The following is a 16,791-nucleotide window of genomic DNA, read 5'->3' as shown; positions in this document are numbered from 1 at the left end:
AAATCTGAAGGTGAATGTATGAATGGCTATATAAATATGTGTGTATATATATTTATATAACCAATTCCAAGTGAAAGTTGTTAATGACTATCCTAAAGTACTCTGCAGTATCTGTGTGGGATGAAATCACATGAGGGATTCTATAGGAATGACATACTGGAAGGTGACGAATTTTTTTTTAAACCAGTATTACTTACAAAGATGTTTTGGGGTGAGACAAAAAATCGATTTATTGCTATATTAGTATCTCATTTATTTATTGGTATGACCAACTTGATCTATCTGGATCTTAGTGTCTTAAACTATACTTTGGTATTTACCGCTACATACTAAAAAAAAAAACAAACTCCAAATATAATATTTCAAAAAACCCCACCACCTCAACAATCTAATGAATGGTTTACCCAGAAGAAACTAGGGTAGTTTAAGTGATGCAAAATATGGTGTATAACTAAGGAAGTTAAGTTCCTCTATAGTAGCTGCCTGTTGTGCATGTTCTTACCACATGCTAGGTGAAAGCATGATAGTATCTGCTGCAAAGTCCAAATGTAAATTACCTTGTGGTATTTGGTTCCTGTAACCTTGCTCTGTATGGAAAGTCTCTAAGGCAGGGCTGAGTCATTTGTCACCAACAACCCTTCTCAGTGGAGGACCGTGCCTTCAGTTGCTTCTCGCTTCACAAAATTTCAGTTTCCTCAAGTGAAAATCTCATGTTTATTGTCTGCCTTTTGTTATTTCTTCTGCCGTATTTTTAAGTTTCAGATGACAGAATTTCAAGGGTGAGGCTGGGAATAGCCCTGTGCTGGACTGAAGCCTCTTCCTATTTTTCCAGGGTGGTGAAATCTGTACCTAAGTTTGGGCTTTTCTGTCTTTGCAGGAATTCATCCCCTGCGCTAGTGCAGGATCTGGGCCTCAGCAGGAGAGATAAGGCAGCAGGGCAGGATAAAGGTGCCAGTGCAGGAACATGGGACAGTAGTGTAGTGGCGCAGGATCAGGTTCACCTGTCCTCTGCAGGAGGCAAAGGAGCTGCCTGGTTAAATGCTGCTGGTAGAAGATTCAGAAGGTTTAGCTGGAAGACTGTGGACCACTGAGAATGTAACAGATCAATTCCTCGTGAGTTTTGAGCTATCCCCTGAGCACAAAAGCCATTGATCTTGTGGGACTCATTTAACTCTTTTTCCTCCCTTGCACACATCTCTCAGGTAGGATGTGTACTCTTCCTCCCCATGTAAGACACAACAGTTGTGAAAGATTATTTTTACGGAAAAGGAGTGATCCTTGTGCCATGGGGACAAGAGTCAAGGACAGTAGAAGGCAGTGTCATCCCCAGACTTCGTTGGGCATCACTTTGAATGCACAGAAGCCCTGGGAAAGGAGAAGGTCAAGAGATCATGTAGGAACAAGATGCAAAGCTATGCAAGTCCCGCAGCAGCTTCTGTTCCTGCTGCTTGTGAGACTGTGGGATGCCCCTATGCGTCATGGTGTAAGTTTAAGCTTCCTCATACTACTAAGTACTGCCTGTACCGTGTGTGTGCTCCCTGCATGCCCGAGGAGTTTCTTGCTGCTGCAGGGTGCTCTGAGGCTGAGGGTGCTCAGGGGAACAGCTGTGCTTTCTTGCATAGACAAGAGGTATCTGGGCTGCAGGGCTGTGCACCTGCCAGCCTGGAATAGGCCCTGCTGGGCAGTGAACTCTGCAGGTACGCAGTGCTTATGCCTCAGCATGTGTGAGCAAATGGCAGCGGAATTAGGGTAGAAATTGCAGAATCAGCTGTTATTCCATAAGATGCTAGCTCCAAAGTAACAGTGGTACCAACCATCACAGCCTCGTGATGCTGCCGTCATGATACTGTCCTGAGGCTGCCACAGCGCATAGGCACCAGCTGCCCCGTCTGCCAGCACTCAGAGCCATCGTCCTGCTGTGGAGGGGTGGTGCCAAAGCAGTGTTGGACACCCTTGGGGCTCAGCAGGGTCATCCTCCTGCTGCTGGTTCCTGCAGATTCCTGGGGTGAACTGCGGGGCCCTGACCGCTGTGACCCCATGATGAGTTGCAGCTCCTGGGGACAGCAGGCACTCCTTTCCTCACAGGACCAATGTGAACAGCACTAGGAAGTTGATGGCACGGGATCAATAAAACCTGAGAAATTATTATTTAAAATTCCCCAGAAAATCCATGTATCACTGTGGTGGGTTGACCCTGGCTGAGGGCCAGGTGCCCACCAGAGCCACTCTATCACTCCCCTCTTTCATTAGACAGGGGAGAAAAGGTACAACGAAAAAAAAAACTTATGGGTCGAGATAAGGACAGGGAGAGATCATTCTCTAATTATCATCACGAGCAAAACAGACTGAACTTAGAGAGGGAATTCATCTTATTTATTACTAAGCAAAACAGAGTAGAGGAATGAGAAATAAAACCAAATCTTAAAACACCTCCCCCCACCCCTCCCATCTTCCCGGGCTCAACTTCACTCCCGGCTTCAACCTCCGCCCCCCTCAGCAGCACAGGGGGACGGGGAGTGGGGGTTACGGTCAGTTCCTCACGCGGTGTTTCTGCCGCTTCTTCATCCTCAGGGGGAGGACTCATTGTTCCCCTGCTCCAGCGTGGGGTCCCTCTCACGGGAGACAGTCCTTCACGGCCTTCTCCAACGTGAGTCTCCTCCACGGGGTGCAGACCTTCAGGAGCAGACTGCTCCAGCGTGGGTCCCCCACGGGGTCACAAGTCCTGCCAGCAAACCTGCTCTGGCGTGGGCTCCTCTCTCCACGGATCCACAGGTCCGGCCAGGAGCTTGCTCCAGCGCGGGCTTCCCATGGGGTCACAGCCTCCTTCAGGTGCCTCCACCTGCTCTGGTGTGGGGTCCTCCACGGGCTGCAGGTGGAATCGCTACACCCCCTCATCCTCCCTCCATGGGCTGCAGGGGGACAGCCTGCTTCACCATGGTCTTCACCACGGGCTGCAGAGGAATCTCTGCTCCGGCGCCTGGAGCACCTCCTGCCCCTCCTTCTGCACTGACCTGGGTGTCTGCAGATGTTCTTACATCTTCTCACTCCTCTCTCTGGCTGCAAAAGCGCTCTCTAACTGTTTTTGTCTTTCTTAAATATGTTATCACAGAGGTGCTGATGGGCTTGGCCTTGGCCAGCGGCGGGTCCCTCTTGGAGCCGGCTGGCATTGGCTCTGTCAGACACAGGGGAAGCTTCTAGCAGCTTCTCACAGAAGCCACCCCTGTAGCCCCCCCGCTACCAAAACCTTGCCACGCAAAACCAACACAATCACATATACATATGCTGGTATGAGGAGCAGCTAAGGACTTGGGGCTTCTATAGTTTGGAGGAAAGGAGGCTGAGGGGTGACCTCATGGCTCTCTGCAGCTTCCTGGGGAGGGGACGTGGAGAGGGAGGTGCTGAGCTCTCCTCCCTGGGATCCAGTGACAGGACACATGGGAATGGCTCAAAGCTGTGCCAGGGGAGAGTCAGACTGGACATGAGGAGATATTTCTGTACCGAGAGGGTGGTCACACACTGGGACAGGCTTCCTAGAGAGGGGGTCGATGCCCCAAGCCTGTCAGGGTTTAACAGGCATTTGGACAATGGCCTTAACAACGCGCTGTAACTTTTGCTCAGGCAGTTGCACTGGATGATTGGTGTAGCGCCCTGCCAACTGAACTAGTCCATTCCGTGCCGTGCCGTGCCGTGCCCCTCCCAGGCACCCCGCCGAGCCGAGCGGGACGGGCCGCGCCCTGCAGCGCCACCTGCTGCTCCAGCCCGCGCAGCGCCGCGTCCGGCGCCGGAGGGCCGTGGGGGGCTGCCCTGGTCGTGGCGTTTGTCCGCGCTCGCTTTGTGTTGTAGGTACCGTACCTGCAAGGGAGGAAACAAACCACCGCCAGCTCGGCAGCGGGGGGGGGAAGGAGAGGAGCCTTAGCCGGGGGCAGTGACTTGCCTGGAGATCCCGACACGGGTGGCCGAGGAACCCACGTGCTGCAAAGCCACGAGCAATACAAGTAACTGTTGTGCAAGCCAGTTACTTCAGTCAGCAGCTACTCGAATTTTTGAATAGTTCCCGCTAGCTTTTTTAGTGGGCTCAGCTGGGTTTGCTTTAGGTGAAAATGCTACCATCTGCTACAATTATGTAATTAACCTTCATAGTTCAGGCTTAATGATGCTCGTTAAGGTTGAGTGTTTTTATTGGCTGAGTGCTGTCACCAGTTTTGCATGGAATGGCAAAGGCACCTCTGAGGGCTGTGCTCTGAAGCATAATTAGCAATGTGTGAGCATTACAGAGGGCATGGGTGAAGGCTGAGGACTTGGTAGGAGCTTTGTTTTACTCTGTGCTAAGGATGGAATGCAATGAGCAGAGGAGGCCTGTCACGAATAACGCCCAGCTACAGCGGTGCGACAACAAATTTGGAAATTATGTGTGTCAGGACATCATGAGATTCCCTGTCATCCACTGTTGGCTGGGTGACTGCTGCTTTCTCAGTCAGACCTCCTCTGATCCCAATTCCCAATATTGCTTCATTTATTGTCATTAGTTAATGAGTGTATTTTTGCTGCAGGCCTTTCTCAAACAGTTTTAAAAAAAAAAAGTGGCAAATAAAGTATTTCATTGAAAAAAATGCCCGGGCTCAAAAACTATCTGTCTTAAGTCATCTGGGTGTGTAAGACTCCTAAAAGATTAGGTTGTGATGTCATAAAATATGTAACCACTGTTCATATTGTGTTTAACTACAGCCATTCTCTGACTAGATTTTTCCAAGAGGCATGTGTATAGTGCTCCCATCATTTTCTGTGAACCACCTCCCTGCTGCTGTCTATACTCACATATTCTAAAAGGTCAGACTCAACACCTCAAATACACATAGAAATAATCTGCATCATAACACAAGGTATGTGACAATCTTCCATAACCCAACAATTTATTTAAACTTACATCACAATGAGAATCTATTAATAAAATACATCAGTTCACACCAGTCTGCATTGCCATTTTTTTAAGGGTAAGCATCTTTCTTCACTTTATATTAAAATTTTATAGAGGTAAAAACTACTGCATTGTACCCACAGTTTTTGAAATCTATTGTAACATTAGGCAGGTTACAGAGGAACTTTCAGAGCTAATTATACTTCAGTTAACCGCACATTTTTGGCACATCTGAATTCTTTTTATTTTCTTCTTAACATAAAATAATGCTATAGCAATTCAGAGAATCATTGACATAAAGCATCACTATCCAATGGCAAGTGCTGCCTAAAAGCATACAAAAATTGCATCATTTGGTTACAAAACAGATATTCTTAGTTCTTTATCCCAACACTTAACATGGAAGTGCTGCGACAGAAAGAAGCCAGGAACAGGGCCAGCCTTGCTGCATTGTTGCTGGTCACTTTGCTGCAAGGCTTTGCTTAAATAAATCCCAGAGTGACGTGCTAACACGATGTTGATGGCTTTTGCTTCACCAGCCAATGTCATTCCTTTTAAAGCAGGTGCGCGGCCACGAGTAAATGTCACCTTCTTTCTTGCACACATTGCTGCTCGAGGGACAAGGTGACCACAGTTTGGGTGGCGTTGGAGAGGAGCCATGTTTCTGCAGGCCCTGGCAGTTTAGTGGCCACAAATCGTGCAGGAGAGCACATGGAGGGCTTGTAAGCCACTGCTCGGTCTGGGTTTCTTCTGCCTGGCATCACAGCAGCTGCTGCTTTACAGATTAAAGTGTTCTAAGCAGGAATGGAACATCAATGGTAGTGGTGTGCCAGGCACATCTTTGCACAAGCGTCTGCAGTTACTTGCACAAATTTTTAAAACCTGCAGGTTGTGGGTTTGGGTGATTTTTGCTGTACACCACAAACTCCAGCTGCTCTGAGCTTCTGATGTTATATTCGAACTAAAAAGCAGCCCATAGCACTTGCAACCAGGGTTAGTTTTTCCCTGGCTCTTGAGCTGTACTGTTTCAATCAGATTTTGGCACGTTAACTAATGATTGTTTTATATTCCACTGATTGCAGGCTCCACTGATACTTACTTTGCAAGACGGCTATTACATTGGTTATGTCCCTTCTGCTCAAGTTGCTCTGGTAGTAACAAAGAAGCATGGATGAACTGCTGCAGTTAAGGAGATTGAAGTAGCGGAAGAATGCTACGCACGTTAGAGCTTTTTGGTTGCATGATGGCTAGATGGTCACTTTTCTTTAACGGGAAGTAAACATTTACACTTCTTATGGCAGGACTGCATTCTGTGCATCTTTCCAAAGCCCTAAGCAAAAAAAAAAAGCCGTTTATTTGGTTCAGCTTTCCTTCCCATCCTTTGCTGAAGCCTCTGATCTGAAATCTTTTTGGTGAGACCAGTGAGCTTTCCCAAAAGGAGCTTATGGCTGCTAGGAATCGTCTCTGACTTCACCTCTCTTGGAGAAAGAGAAATTGAAGAAAGGACCATAGTACTTGCTATATTAGGGAAAGACGTTGCACTGATAATGAAACAGTTGTTGATGGGGATGTTTGAAATTTACAGTAAGAGAAACTTTAAGGTATCTATGGTACTCTTTGCACGTACTTACTGACCCAAAAGGTAGCCCTGCCAAAAACCCTCCAAAAATCAAACTCACTCCCAGAGTCAATTTTTGCCTCACCTTCACAGTGAGAATTTATCCCTGCCTTGATTTCCATTTCCTTTGCAGCATTTGCTCTGAACGCAGCCAAAGCTAACGGGAGTCCTTTGGGAGACACAAGTGCAGGACATGAGAGAGTACCGAGGGAAAAGCTTTGGCTGAATCGGTCAATCTGCACCAAAGGCGAGAACGGGATGGGCTGGAGCTGTGACGTCTCTCCCTGTGCAGAGTGCTGCTAAGGTGGACATATGCGGCTGAATACCTTCACATGGATATAGTGCAACTTCTGCTCGTTTAAAAAGCTGTGAAAAAGTAGCCGACTGCTCGGTACCAGAGTGTGGATGAACAGGCGGCTACAGCCCAGCTGACACCTGTGGCTCAGGTGACAGTGGGAGTACAAGCCGCTCCATTGCAGGTACGTTCTGGCACCTGCAAGATTTTTCATGCTCTTTACAACCTTTGCAAGTTAAAGTGTCAAGGCGTGACAAACTATGTAGCAGTGCATTCCTTATATTTCATATACAAAAAAGGGCTCAAGGCTGGGAGCAAGAAGGCACAAACTTGGGAAATAACATAGCTGAGGAGTTTACACAAATGTTCTATGTCATTTATTAGGCATTACTTAGCACTTATTTCACATTTTGCCCCCAAATTTCCCAAAGCAACATTTATTTCCCCACTTCCTTTCCCTTCGTCCCCTTCTTTTGGATAAAGCTGCCCGTGCTCTATAGATACAGTTGCTGAAGAATATATTGCAAACACAGATAAATACATCATACACAGCAAAAAATGTATTATAGTATTACAATAGTCAAATAATGTCATTAGCCTTAAGCTACGGCAGTGCCTACGTGCTATAGGGAACCAGTTCAAGAACAGCAAGCGGAGCCACTGTACAGGAACAAAATGGCGTCGGCAGTGTTAGGCAGAGCAGGGGAGCGAGGGGGAGGCTTTCTCGGGGTGCCTGAGCAGGCGAGATGGCTGTCGGTTGTGGGGATCCGCTCTGAGGAGACCTGCCCAGAGCCTCGGAGATTCTTCAGCCCGTATCAGTTCTGTGGCAGGTCCTTGGAACGCCTTTACATTTGTTCATTGTGCATACACATCGAGTCACCCCCACATTCCTCCTGTTAGGCTATGTTTTCTTTATATTTTTTTTTAACTTTTAACTTTTTAATTTTTTTTTCTTACAACAGTTAAAAAAGTTTCATGGTAAAAATAACTCACTATATGATACATATGCCCAAAGTGGTGCGATACTTTATATAATAAAAGATGAAAATAGTCACTTTCCATAATAAAAATAAGTTCTATTTTTTGTTTATTTTACAATATACTTAATAATTCTTTTCTTCTTCTTCACTCTGCAAGTAAATAGGTCCCATTTTGATAGCACTTCTGAGTCGATTAAAGTGGCAAGAGACTGGAGAATGGCTTACAAGCATTTTGAGCAGCCGCATTCCACGTGTCTCTCCAGTTCTTCTGTGAAGGTGGAGCCATCCACGCACTGGAAGAAGTATTTCCGCCTTTTGCTCCGGAGAGGGACGCAGCACTGCCCGTTGCCGCAGCCGCCGCGGCACTCCAGGCGAGGTACTTTGGAGGCAGTGGCACACGACGTGTAGCCCTGCTGCTTACGGACCACTTCTCGAATTATCTCTCCTTGGCAGAGATTCTCTGGTAAGACAGCAGGAAAAAAACCCCCAAAAAACAGTGGTAACTATTTTGCCAGATATTCCCCAAACATCAGCAAAGAGCCCTGTACTTGTAATGATATTCAAGGCAAACAGATGGCACGAGAAGGACCTTCATCTTTTACTGCTTTGTACCTGCCATCAAACCAGAGCTTGTGTTACACAAATGTGTAATATCCGTTACGAGGCAGAGGCCAAGCAGGCCTGCTGGCTTTGATCAGCAGTTCTGAAAGTGCTTTAATGAATGCTGAGTGTTGAATCCTGCAACACTCCTGCAAAATATGAATTACTTTTACTGTGTCTGCTTCTCAGGATCAAAGGTCAGCCTCCTCTGTGTGACATTAGCAATCTGGGATACCTGAAAATGTCTGTGCTGTTCTGCAGTCATGTTGCAGCAGCCAGATACATTTTGGTGAGGCTGTATATGTGTATAATTTGGAAAGTCTGTGGTTCATTCACAGGAAAGGCACAACCTAAATAAAAATAATACAAGCCAGCTCCTTCCTTCTGTACAGGAACAAAAAGGCAGAAGGGATGAAGTTAGAACTCGCTGAGCTTCCAGTGAGTCTTTTCAGGTCAGGGCAGAAAAGCTGGGCCCCTGCCCTCATAGGAAAGTCCAGCCTGACTTGTGGGATTTCCCAGGAAAGCCACCCAGCTGCACCAGAGGGAGCAGGCTGAGAATCCTTCCTGCCACTTCAGATGAGCAGTACCACCTGCTTCCAGTTCCTGCTCACGTCACCTACAGAAGCCGTTGGTATGCAGGGTAGGATCTTTCCCAGCACTGCAATTAACTGATCACTGCTTCCTGAGGGTAAACCTCACAACAGCCTCTCCTTTAAACATCCCACCAGAATCTTGGGAGCAACAAACCTTGAGGATTAAGAGAATAAAACCCTTTGCTACACGTCCCCCTTTCCATACGTTTGGATAGTAGCTAGCTAGCTGTTGTACCGTTCTTTTCTCCTCCCTGTATTGCTCTGCAGAGGCTGACTTAGCTTTATCTTCTATTTGCCATTTACCCCCAAGTATGAGTCACATCGAAGAGAAGTAAAAACGATGGCATAACCCAAAAGTGCAGCAGCCCTGGGCCCTCTGGCCAAGCGTACCTCTGTCACAATGTTCTCCGCTATAGTTAGGATCGCATTCGCAGTAGGGTTCCCCGTGCTCGGAAATTTTACACTGCCCGTGGTTGCATTTCAAAATCCTGCAGGGATTTGAGGAATTGTTCTTCTTGTCACAGTACGTGCCTGTGTAGCCCTCCATGCACTTACAGGTGTAAGCAACATTGGCCACCATGCACTTACCATGCAGACACCTGCAGAAAGAGAAGCATTTAGAGCTGGCCTGTGTTAGACGGGAAAGTTCCTTTTCCCAGGGATGTTTGCTTTTGGCATTTCTGCCCAATTTAATTCCAGGATACTAATCCAAAAACAGCAGTTCAGTGTCAAACACTCTGAAGAAACTGTGAGTTTTCAGTGAATACTGGATGACGTTCAGAGAACACATTTAGAATTTGAGATCCTAAGTGATCTCTTTGGAAAACATTAGGCTCCTCCGTGAGAATGGACCAATGCTTGGCATCCACACAAGACAGCTCACATTTACAGCATCAGCATGTGGAACTAAGTGCCAACAATCAAGCTGCATGCCCAGGCTTCCTTAGTGGAATTACTCTACAAATAATATCAGGTGATGAAAAACCGTGTGATAAATGAAGGTGCTTGTGGAAAAGCTATGCACAGACTTATTCACGGCAGTTGCGGTTGAAGGGTTCCCTGGCTCATGTGGTGCGCAGTGAGCTTTGTTATTTCTGAGTACCACAGGGAGGGGTGTGGATCCTTAGCAGGTTCTCTGACACCATCCCCACTTCTGGGACAGGGACAGACTTGAAATGGACTGAGGACAGGGAAGAAGGCAACACTGTCCAGCCACGGGAAAACTGCTCGGGGCTTATAAACCTTTGCTATATCAGGTCCTACTTGACATAAACCCATATCTTTCTCTCACTTTCATTTATTTTCTTTCTGGTACTTTAAAATTGTTCCCTGCTTATGTTGAATCCTTGTGCATTTCATTTTTAAGCTAAAAAGCACAAATAATAAAAGTGATTTCAGTCAGGTCAAGACATACAAAATACTGTAATACCTGGAGTCACAGTCTATGTAAAGCAGTAATTTCTGCCCCGCTAACGAAAGGTGTGCTTGGATAGTAACTCTTGTTATCATCAACTACCTGTTCTTTACGCTTGCATGTCCTCACCGAGATTAATCTCTGCGTGTTGGGGCAGACACCTGCCAGCAGGGCTCTGTGCTGCCCTGGACACAAAGGGCTTGGCTTTAAGGAGACAACTCCAAAAGGCTGAAGTGATTTAATGAAAGGTAGGACTATATGGGAGCATTAAAAATACACACAGCTCCTTTCCTTAGCAAGGGGGCTACTTTCATGATTGCATCACCCTCCTTGGATTATGAGAGAAGCAATCCCTCATCTCGTAAACATCTGGAACTCCCTTATTTTTCTCTGTGCAACCACCACAGCTTCATGTTGATGTTGGAAATTCAAGGAAACATTTGGCTCTCTCAGTGTTTCTTCACTTGGGTCTTCACGCGTTTGGTCTGTAAACTGTCAGGTGCTTCTCAACACCTTCCAGGGTTCAGTACATTGCAGAGTTAGACCCAGAAGGAAGTTTAAGATGGTACTTCTGCCAAGTTAAATTTCTGCCCTTAAGAGAGTGATTATTCACTGTGTCTATTTACCTGTCAAAAGTATGTGCTTGTGAAAAGCCCCTTCCACGGATAGAGCAACCAAAGCAGCTTCTAAAACAAAAGTACTTCCATCTGCTTATGAAACAGCATGGAACTCTGCAGACTGCTGCTCTGCGCTGGACCGTTTCCTTATGTACTCCCCATAACTAAGCTATTCATCCAGCCTTTCTGATGGAGGTGTGGTTATTGAACCTTTGAACTGTGAATGCTTTGCACTCATGTTCCCTTCGCATGCAACTCCATGCTATCCTATAAACTTGCCCTTTAAAGGGGTGTTTCAGAGTGTAATATTAAAGTCAGTTATTTGGGAAATTTAAAACTGTTCACATTGGAGTACATAATGGTCTTCAGGGAATTAGTTTGAATACTGGGTCCGATGCTGCAGAGGGCGTATCCCTACAACATGTACCTCCCGCTCACAGGTAGCTCTGCTCTGCATAAGTGCCGGCACTCACCACCTCAGAGGTAACCCATACCCATTAACAGGAGTTTTTGTGTTTTAATGTGTAGAGTCACAGCTGAAAGCATGACCCGCAGTATGAACGCCTTAGCTCCTCCAGGACAAAGAGCTCATTTGGAGCGTGAGCAGCATCAGAACAAGAAGAGGAAATTGAGAGTTGCCACGGATGCTGACTCACAACTGTCAATAATTTCATGTGGGAACCCAGCACCTCCAAAACCAGTAGTTTTACAAGAAGAAACACAAAACACATATTAGCTGTAAAGCTTCCACCCTCCCATCAGCATTCGTTTGAGCTTACTTGTGGTTAAGACATGGGTCTCCCATTTCCTGGTCACACAGGGGGCCCATCCAGCCTGGGTGACATTCACAAATCACACTTGTTTTCTCTAGGGACCGGCAAATACCGTGCTTGCAGATGTTACAGGATTTGCAGCCAGGGAGGACTCCTAGTGACTGCTGTGGTAAATCCTTGAAATCCTGCAGCTCGTTATTGATGCGGACATCGTGAATACATCCATGAAAACCATTTGGTGTCTTATCTGCACCCTGGCGCAGTGAAGATAATCCAGTAGAGGTCGGGATCCCTTCAGATAAAAACAAAAAGGGAAGGCTTACTCACAGCTACAATGGTAGCACATAAATTATAATTGCCAACGTTTCTTTTGCCACAGCCCCTCATAATGTTTAAAGAATTAATTTGCATAGGACCTTTGTAAGGTAGCACAGTCTCATTGTCCTCACTCTGGAAATGGAAAGAAACAAAAATAAAATCCCTTGCCCAAGCTTACGTAAGAAGTATATGACAAAAAAAACCCCAACCCAACGCCCCCCCAAAAAAGCCCTTTTTTTCTTGGGCAATGGCTATGTGTTCTTGTCCTTAGATAATGCTCCTTCTGTCTATAGTTTAATAGCAATTATCTTCCTGAAAGATTTAAGAATGTCTTTACTTGCCAGCAGGCAGCCGTCACCTCTGGGATACAGCAATAGTTAGGCATTACTAGATCGCAGCGATAAGACAGGGAGTGCTTAGAGTGCACCCCGTCAAAACTAGTGCAGGAGAACTCGAGAGACAGGGAACAGCACTTCAGGAGGCCAGGCCAAGTCTTGGGGACAAGTATCCTCCATCTTGTTCAAGCACTTGGAAGAGTTCACAAGAGTTCATCTCATGGCCAGCAGATTCTTTTGGGTGCTGTGTCAGGCCCTCCCCACTGACATCCGCTTGGGCTGTGTAGCTGCATAGGCAAGTGCTTCCATGTTCAACTGTGTAAGGCCTCTGAATTTGCCATCCATAAGTAACTCCACTCTTAAAGATAGTTTTAAACCAAACCCAACATTTTTCTTTGTGCGTGAGGAGGGAAGTTGATAGACCAGGTATTTGGAGAGATGGACAAAATTGTGGGCACGTGGGGGCTCAGGTCTGCCTTAAAGTTTAGTGTAGGTTAGAAACAATTGCTGTGGGGTAATTTAATTAATTACTTTAACTAAACAGGCTGAAGTGGAAGGGCAGCTGGCATCCAGGGAAATGCTATGTGCAGAGAGGTGGCACATACAGAACATGAGGGTTTAGAAAGAAGCCAGAAGAATTTGAATGAGCAATAAAGTCAGTCCCCATGAGCCCATTGCTTCTGGAATCCAACAGTCCTTCATTTCAGGTCTCAGATTTGTCCTGTGAATGCATTTTGGTAGGTACCTTTTGAGAATTAGTATTGATCCACAATGCTCATCCACTAACAAAACTTTTCCACATGATTACTTCCCAAGTTCCCTGTGTATAAATTGCTGTGGGGTTGGTATCTTTCATGCTGTGCTAGAGGAAGAAATTGTGATGGCCTCACCAGCAGATTATCTTTGATGCATAATGCTCTTTAATAGCCTGTGACATTCTTAATAGGAGACAATTATAAAAGTTCAGCACTGTACAAAGCAAGATTAGCCAGTTTTCTGATTTACAAGGGCAATATTCAGGGTTCTTTTAGGAAAGTGTTATTAAAGGGAATTATTTACAAAAGGCTTGACCAGCACCAAGTGAAATTGTGTTTCTACTATTGGCTTCAATGATCTGGTTAGAAAAAGCCCAAAGACTTTCTGAGTCTATTATTGTTCTGCTGACTTGTGCATTTAGAATAGGCTGACTCAAAATTCAAGAACTCCATGTCACCGAAAAGGAGAAATTTCAACATTCAGTCCAGAATAGAGATGGGAGAGTTCTGGCAAAACCAAATCAATTGGGCAGGCAGAGCACAGCCTTCATTCTCTCTCTCGCATCCAGACACCTGATCAGTGGAATACTCATCCTTCTGGGCATCTGTTCCCCACCCACTTGGCCTCTCCTTCCCCCAAAATTCAGTGCTGAAAGGGAAAAACCTTCTTAACTGAAGTTGGGTCAGTTCTAGTATCTTTCTAATATTGAAGCTCTGGCTTCAGTTTCTAATGAGAAAGCTATTAGCCAAGAAGTTCTTAGTCAGCTTGTGTGTTGATATGGTTTGGAGGTTTTAATCTTTTTTGCTTCGGAGAAGACTTGTTAAAATCTCAAAGTCCAGAGCAACTCACTATACCTCCAATGTAGAGGGGTGTGTTGAGGCTGACAGAAGACTGTTTCTGGAGTTTTCCTAGACTCTTGGGAGTCCCCTTGTCCACCACCAGGTTCAGAGTTTGATTCAGCATCACGAGTTCCACACTGTGAAACTGCCCATCGTTCACTGTTTCCACACTAAAAGAAAAAAGAGAATTAGAAACTGATGTTAACAACGAACTGCCTCTGCTTCTGCGACACCCTATGTCCCTGCATTACACCTTGCAAGGCACAGCTCCCACTCCACATTCCTTTATGGTCACCAGGTTATTGGCATTTCCTCTAGCGTGAGCCTCCAACGTACCAATTTAACCATTGCTGATGCCTGTGCAGGCAGTACCTACTCATATGTAACACTTGGCAGGACAGCTAAGCAGGACAGTAGCTACTCTAGTTGTGTTTCCCAGGGCAGAAGAGCAAGGGTGTAGGTATGTGATATATTGGCTTTGGTGACAAAATTACTTAAAATCCCCAGTTCTGTGCTCTCAGCCACAGCTTGCTGCCCCTCTGTCACACTGCTTGGTGCCCATGCTGCAAGCCAGATCACTGAAATGACTTCTTATTGTACAGTTAAAATCAAATTATTTCACAGGGGTAGGGAGGGACTGCAGTTTGGGGCAAGAGACAGCAGGGGCCCCTGAAACTAGCGTTTCCTCACAGCAGAAGTATCTCGTAACTCATGTGCAGAGGCATGAGGACAGGCTGCGTTACTTAAAGCCAGACAAGGAATTTGGGAGTTCTTGGCTTATGAATGACTGATTTGCTCAATACAGTCCTACCTGAACGCACAGAAAATGGACAAATTGCTACTCCTCTTTGAGAAACATTTAGGTGTAGATTGAGACTTGAGAACAAGACAGCAGGAATTTTGTGGGGGACGGGAAGCAAGTAGCCATCGGAGCAGATAAGATATTAAAAGCACCATGTATTTATTGCTCAGGTGTTTCGAACACTGATTTTTCAAATGCATGAAGCCTGCAGTGAGTCAGGTAACTCAACAGCTCTTTGCTAGGCTGCACCACGTGCAGTCTTCACTTTCATCCTCAGCTCAATCTCCCAGAAATTGAGAGATGCAGTGGTACAATTCAATTTGCATCACACTATATTTTTTTATTTTCAGGGCAACTTCAGCTCTCAAGCCTTTATGCTGCACGTTGAAATTCTCTAAAACAACTCGATAGCTTCATGCACTCCTAAAAGCAAGGAAAGGCAAGGGTGGGATTACCTGCTCTTGAGCAAAGAGTGTTTCAAATTAGGCTGGTAGTTATAGACGTGATGGAACTTTTCCACTGCTGCAGATGTAATTAAATGGTACAGCCTCTGCTCTGTATGCATGCAAACACCAATGCATAATGAGAATCTAACAGCAGTAGCGGTTACAGCCAAAATTAGACTGTGGGCTATGTAAACTGCCCACACGCCAGTGTTACCAACACATCTGAAGCTTGGCCTGCGAGCGCCCTTTTCCAAATTCGTCCCGGCAGGCTTGCTAGCTGGGTGGTGGTTTCTGTTACATAAGAATAAAGACAGAAAACACCAACTGTGGGATTTAGGCATCCTGAGATATTGCTTAGCCAACAATCTGGATCTGGGATTGCTGCACAAGTGGTAAATACCATATTAAAATGTAAAAGGTTACTTCTAAGAATGGGTTTCTGCTCATTCAAATGGCCCAGAAGCTCAGCGTCCGCTCTCAGTAAGTTACAAAGTCACAGGTCAGGATCCTTTCAGGTGTTTTGTCAAGCTGCAACGTAGCTGTCTCTGAGCTGTTTACCCAGATTTTCTTTACTATCAGTGGAGAGGAACAGGCATGCGTAAGGATGAATCACCTTTAAGATGCACCCATCTCTCAACCTAGATGACATGCTGCCCATCTTTAGCGCCCACTCCTGAATAACTATGTGTAAGGCTGTTGTAGCATGGAAATAGGACCTCAACTTCAGAAACAAATTACATTTACTTGGAAATTACCAGAATTCAGTTGTTCCTGGAAGAAGTTTCATTTTTATAGTCTTTTACAGTAGACCTGACATAACCAATTATACACGAGCAATGTCAGGCAGAAAGTCAGCACTGCAGCACTTCGGAGGATGCGCTTGTTTAGGATGAGCTGTTTCAGAACTGAGCTAATGTGCCTCCACAGTGCTGCTGTCCCCACAGATTTTGGGGATGAATCATGAACACATGCGCCTTTAAAAGTTTACACAGGTTATGAGATGAGAGCAGTATATGAGCACCTTTACTGCGTGGTTTTATATAAACATGAGGTAAGCTAGTTCTGCCACAGAACAGCTCCTGGGAAAGCTCTGCTGGCTGAACCGCTTGGCCTTGACCTGCAGGAAAGCAGCTGGGCTGCGGCTGCTGCCCATCCTCAGGACGGCAAGAGAGCCCCAGGGAGCCAGATCTCAAGAACCTGGAGCTGATGGCACCATCTGAAGTGTTTTTAAGAAAAAATATAAAGGCTTGACATTGTACAAAAATCCAGATCTAGTTGATCCAGTAGACAGTCTGGCTCTAAATACAGTTATATCAGGGCCACTGCCAGGGCAGTGAGTTTTGTGGGCCGGGATAAGAGGCTGAGGACTTCTGCTAGACTCGTTGCCAAAGGTGAGGTAGCGCATGCACCTCAGAAAAGCAAGCCTATCCTCACGGAACCTGAGTCCACTGCATTGGGGCCCACACCTCTAGCAGAATACTTTATGGATT

The 16,791-nt window shown here is 45.9% G+C and overlaps 1 protein-coding gene across 2 annotated transcripts in view; it reads right to left on the bottom strand.

Annotated features, from left to right (window-relative positions):
* Window positions 1–7,190: 7,190 nt before the first annotated feature.
* Window positions 7,191–16,791, bottom strand: part of SLIT3 (slit guidance ligand 3) — a 527,279-nt gene continuing 517,678 nt past the window's right edge. For both annotated transcript variants that reach the window (XM_075766507.1, XM_075766506.1), the window contains exons 34-37: window positions 14,069–14,223; window positions 11,812–12,097; window positions 9,392–9,600; window positions 7,191–8,268 (exon numbers count right to left, since the gene is read on the bottom strand). In XM_075766507.1, coding sequence (XP_075622622.1) covers window positions 8,030–8,268; window positions 9,392–9,600; window positions 11,812–12,097; window positions 14,069–14,223 — 889 coding nt within the window. In that variant the 3' untranslated portion in view covers window positions 7,191–8,029. The remainder of the gene's footprint in view (window positions 8,269–9,391; window positions 9,601–11,811; window positions 12,098–14,068; window positions 14,224–16,791) is intronic.

This window comes from Balearica regulorum, chromosome 14 (assembly GCF_011004875.1).
Source record: "Balearica regulorum gibbericeps isolate bBalReg1 chromosome 14, bBalReg1.pri, whole genome shotgun sequence".
Lineage (NCBI taxonomy): Eukaryota > Metazoa > Chordata > Aves > Gruiformes > Gruidae > Balearica > Balearica regulorum.
The sequence above is the reverse complement of the archived record's forward strand: the minus strand, read 5'-3'. Positions and strand labels throughout refer to the sequence as shown.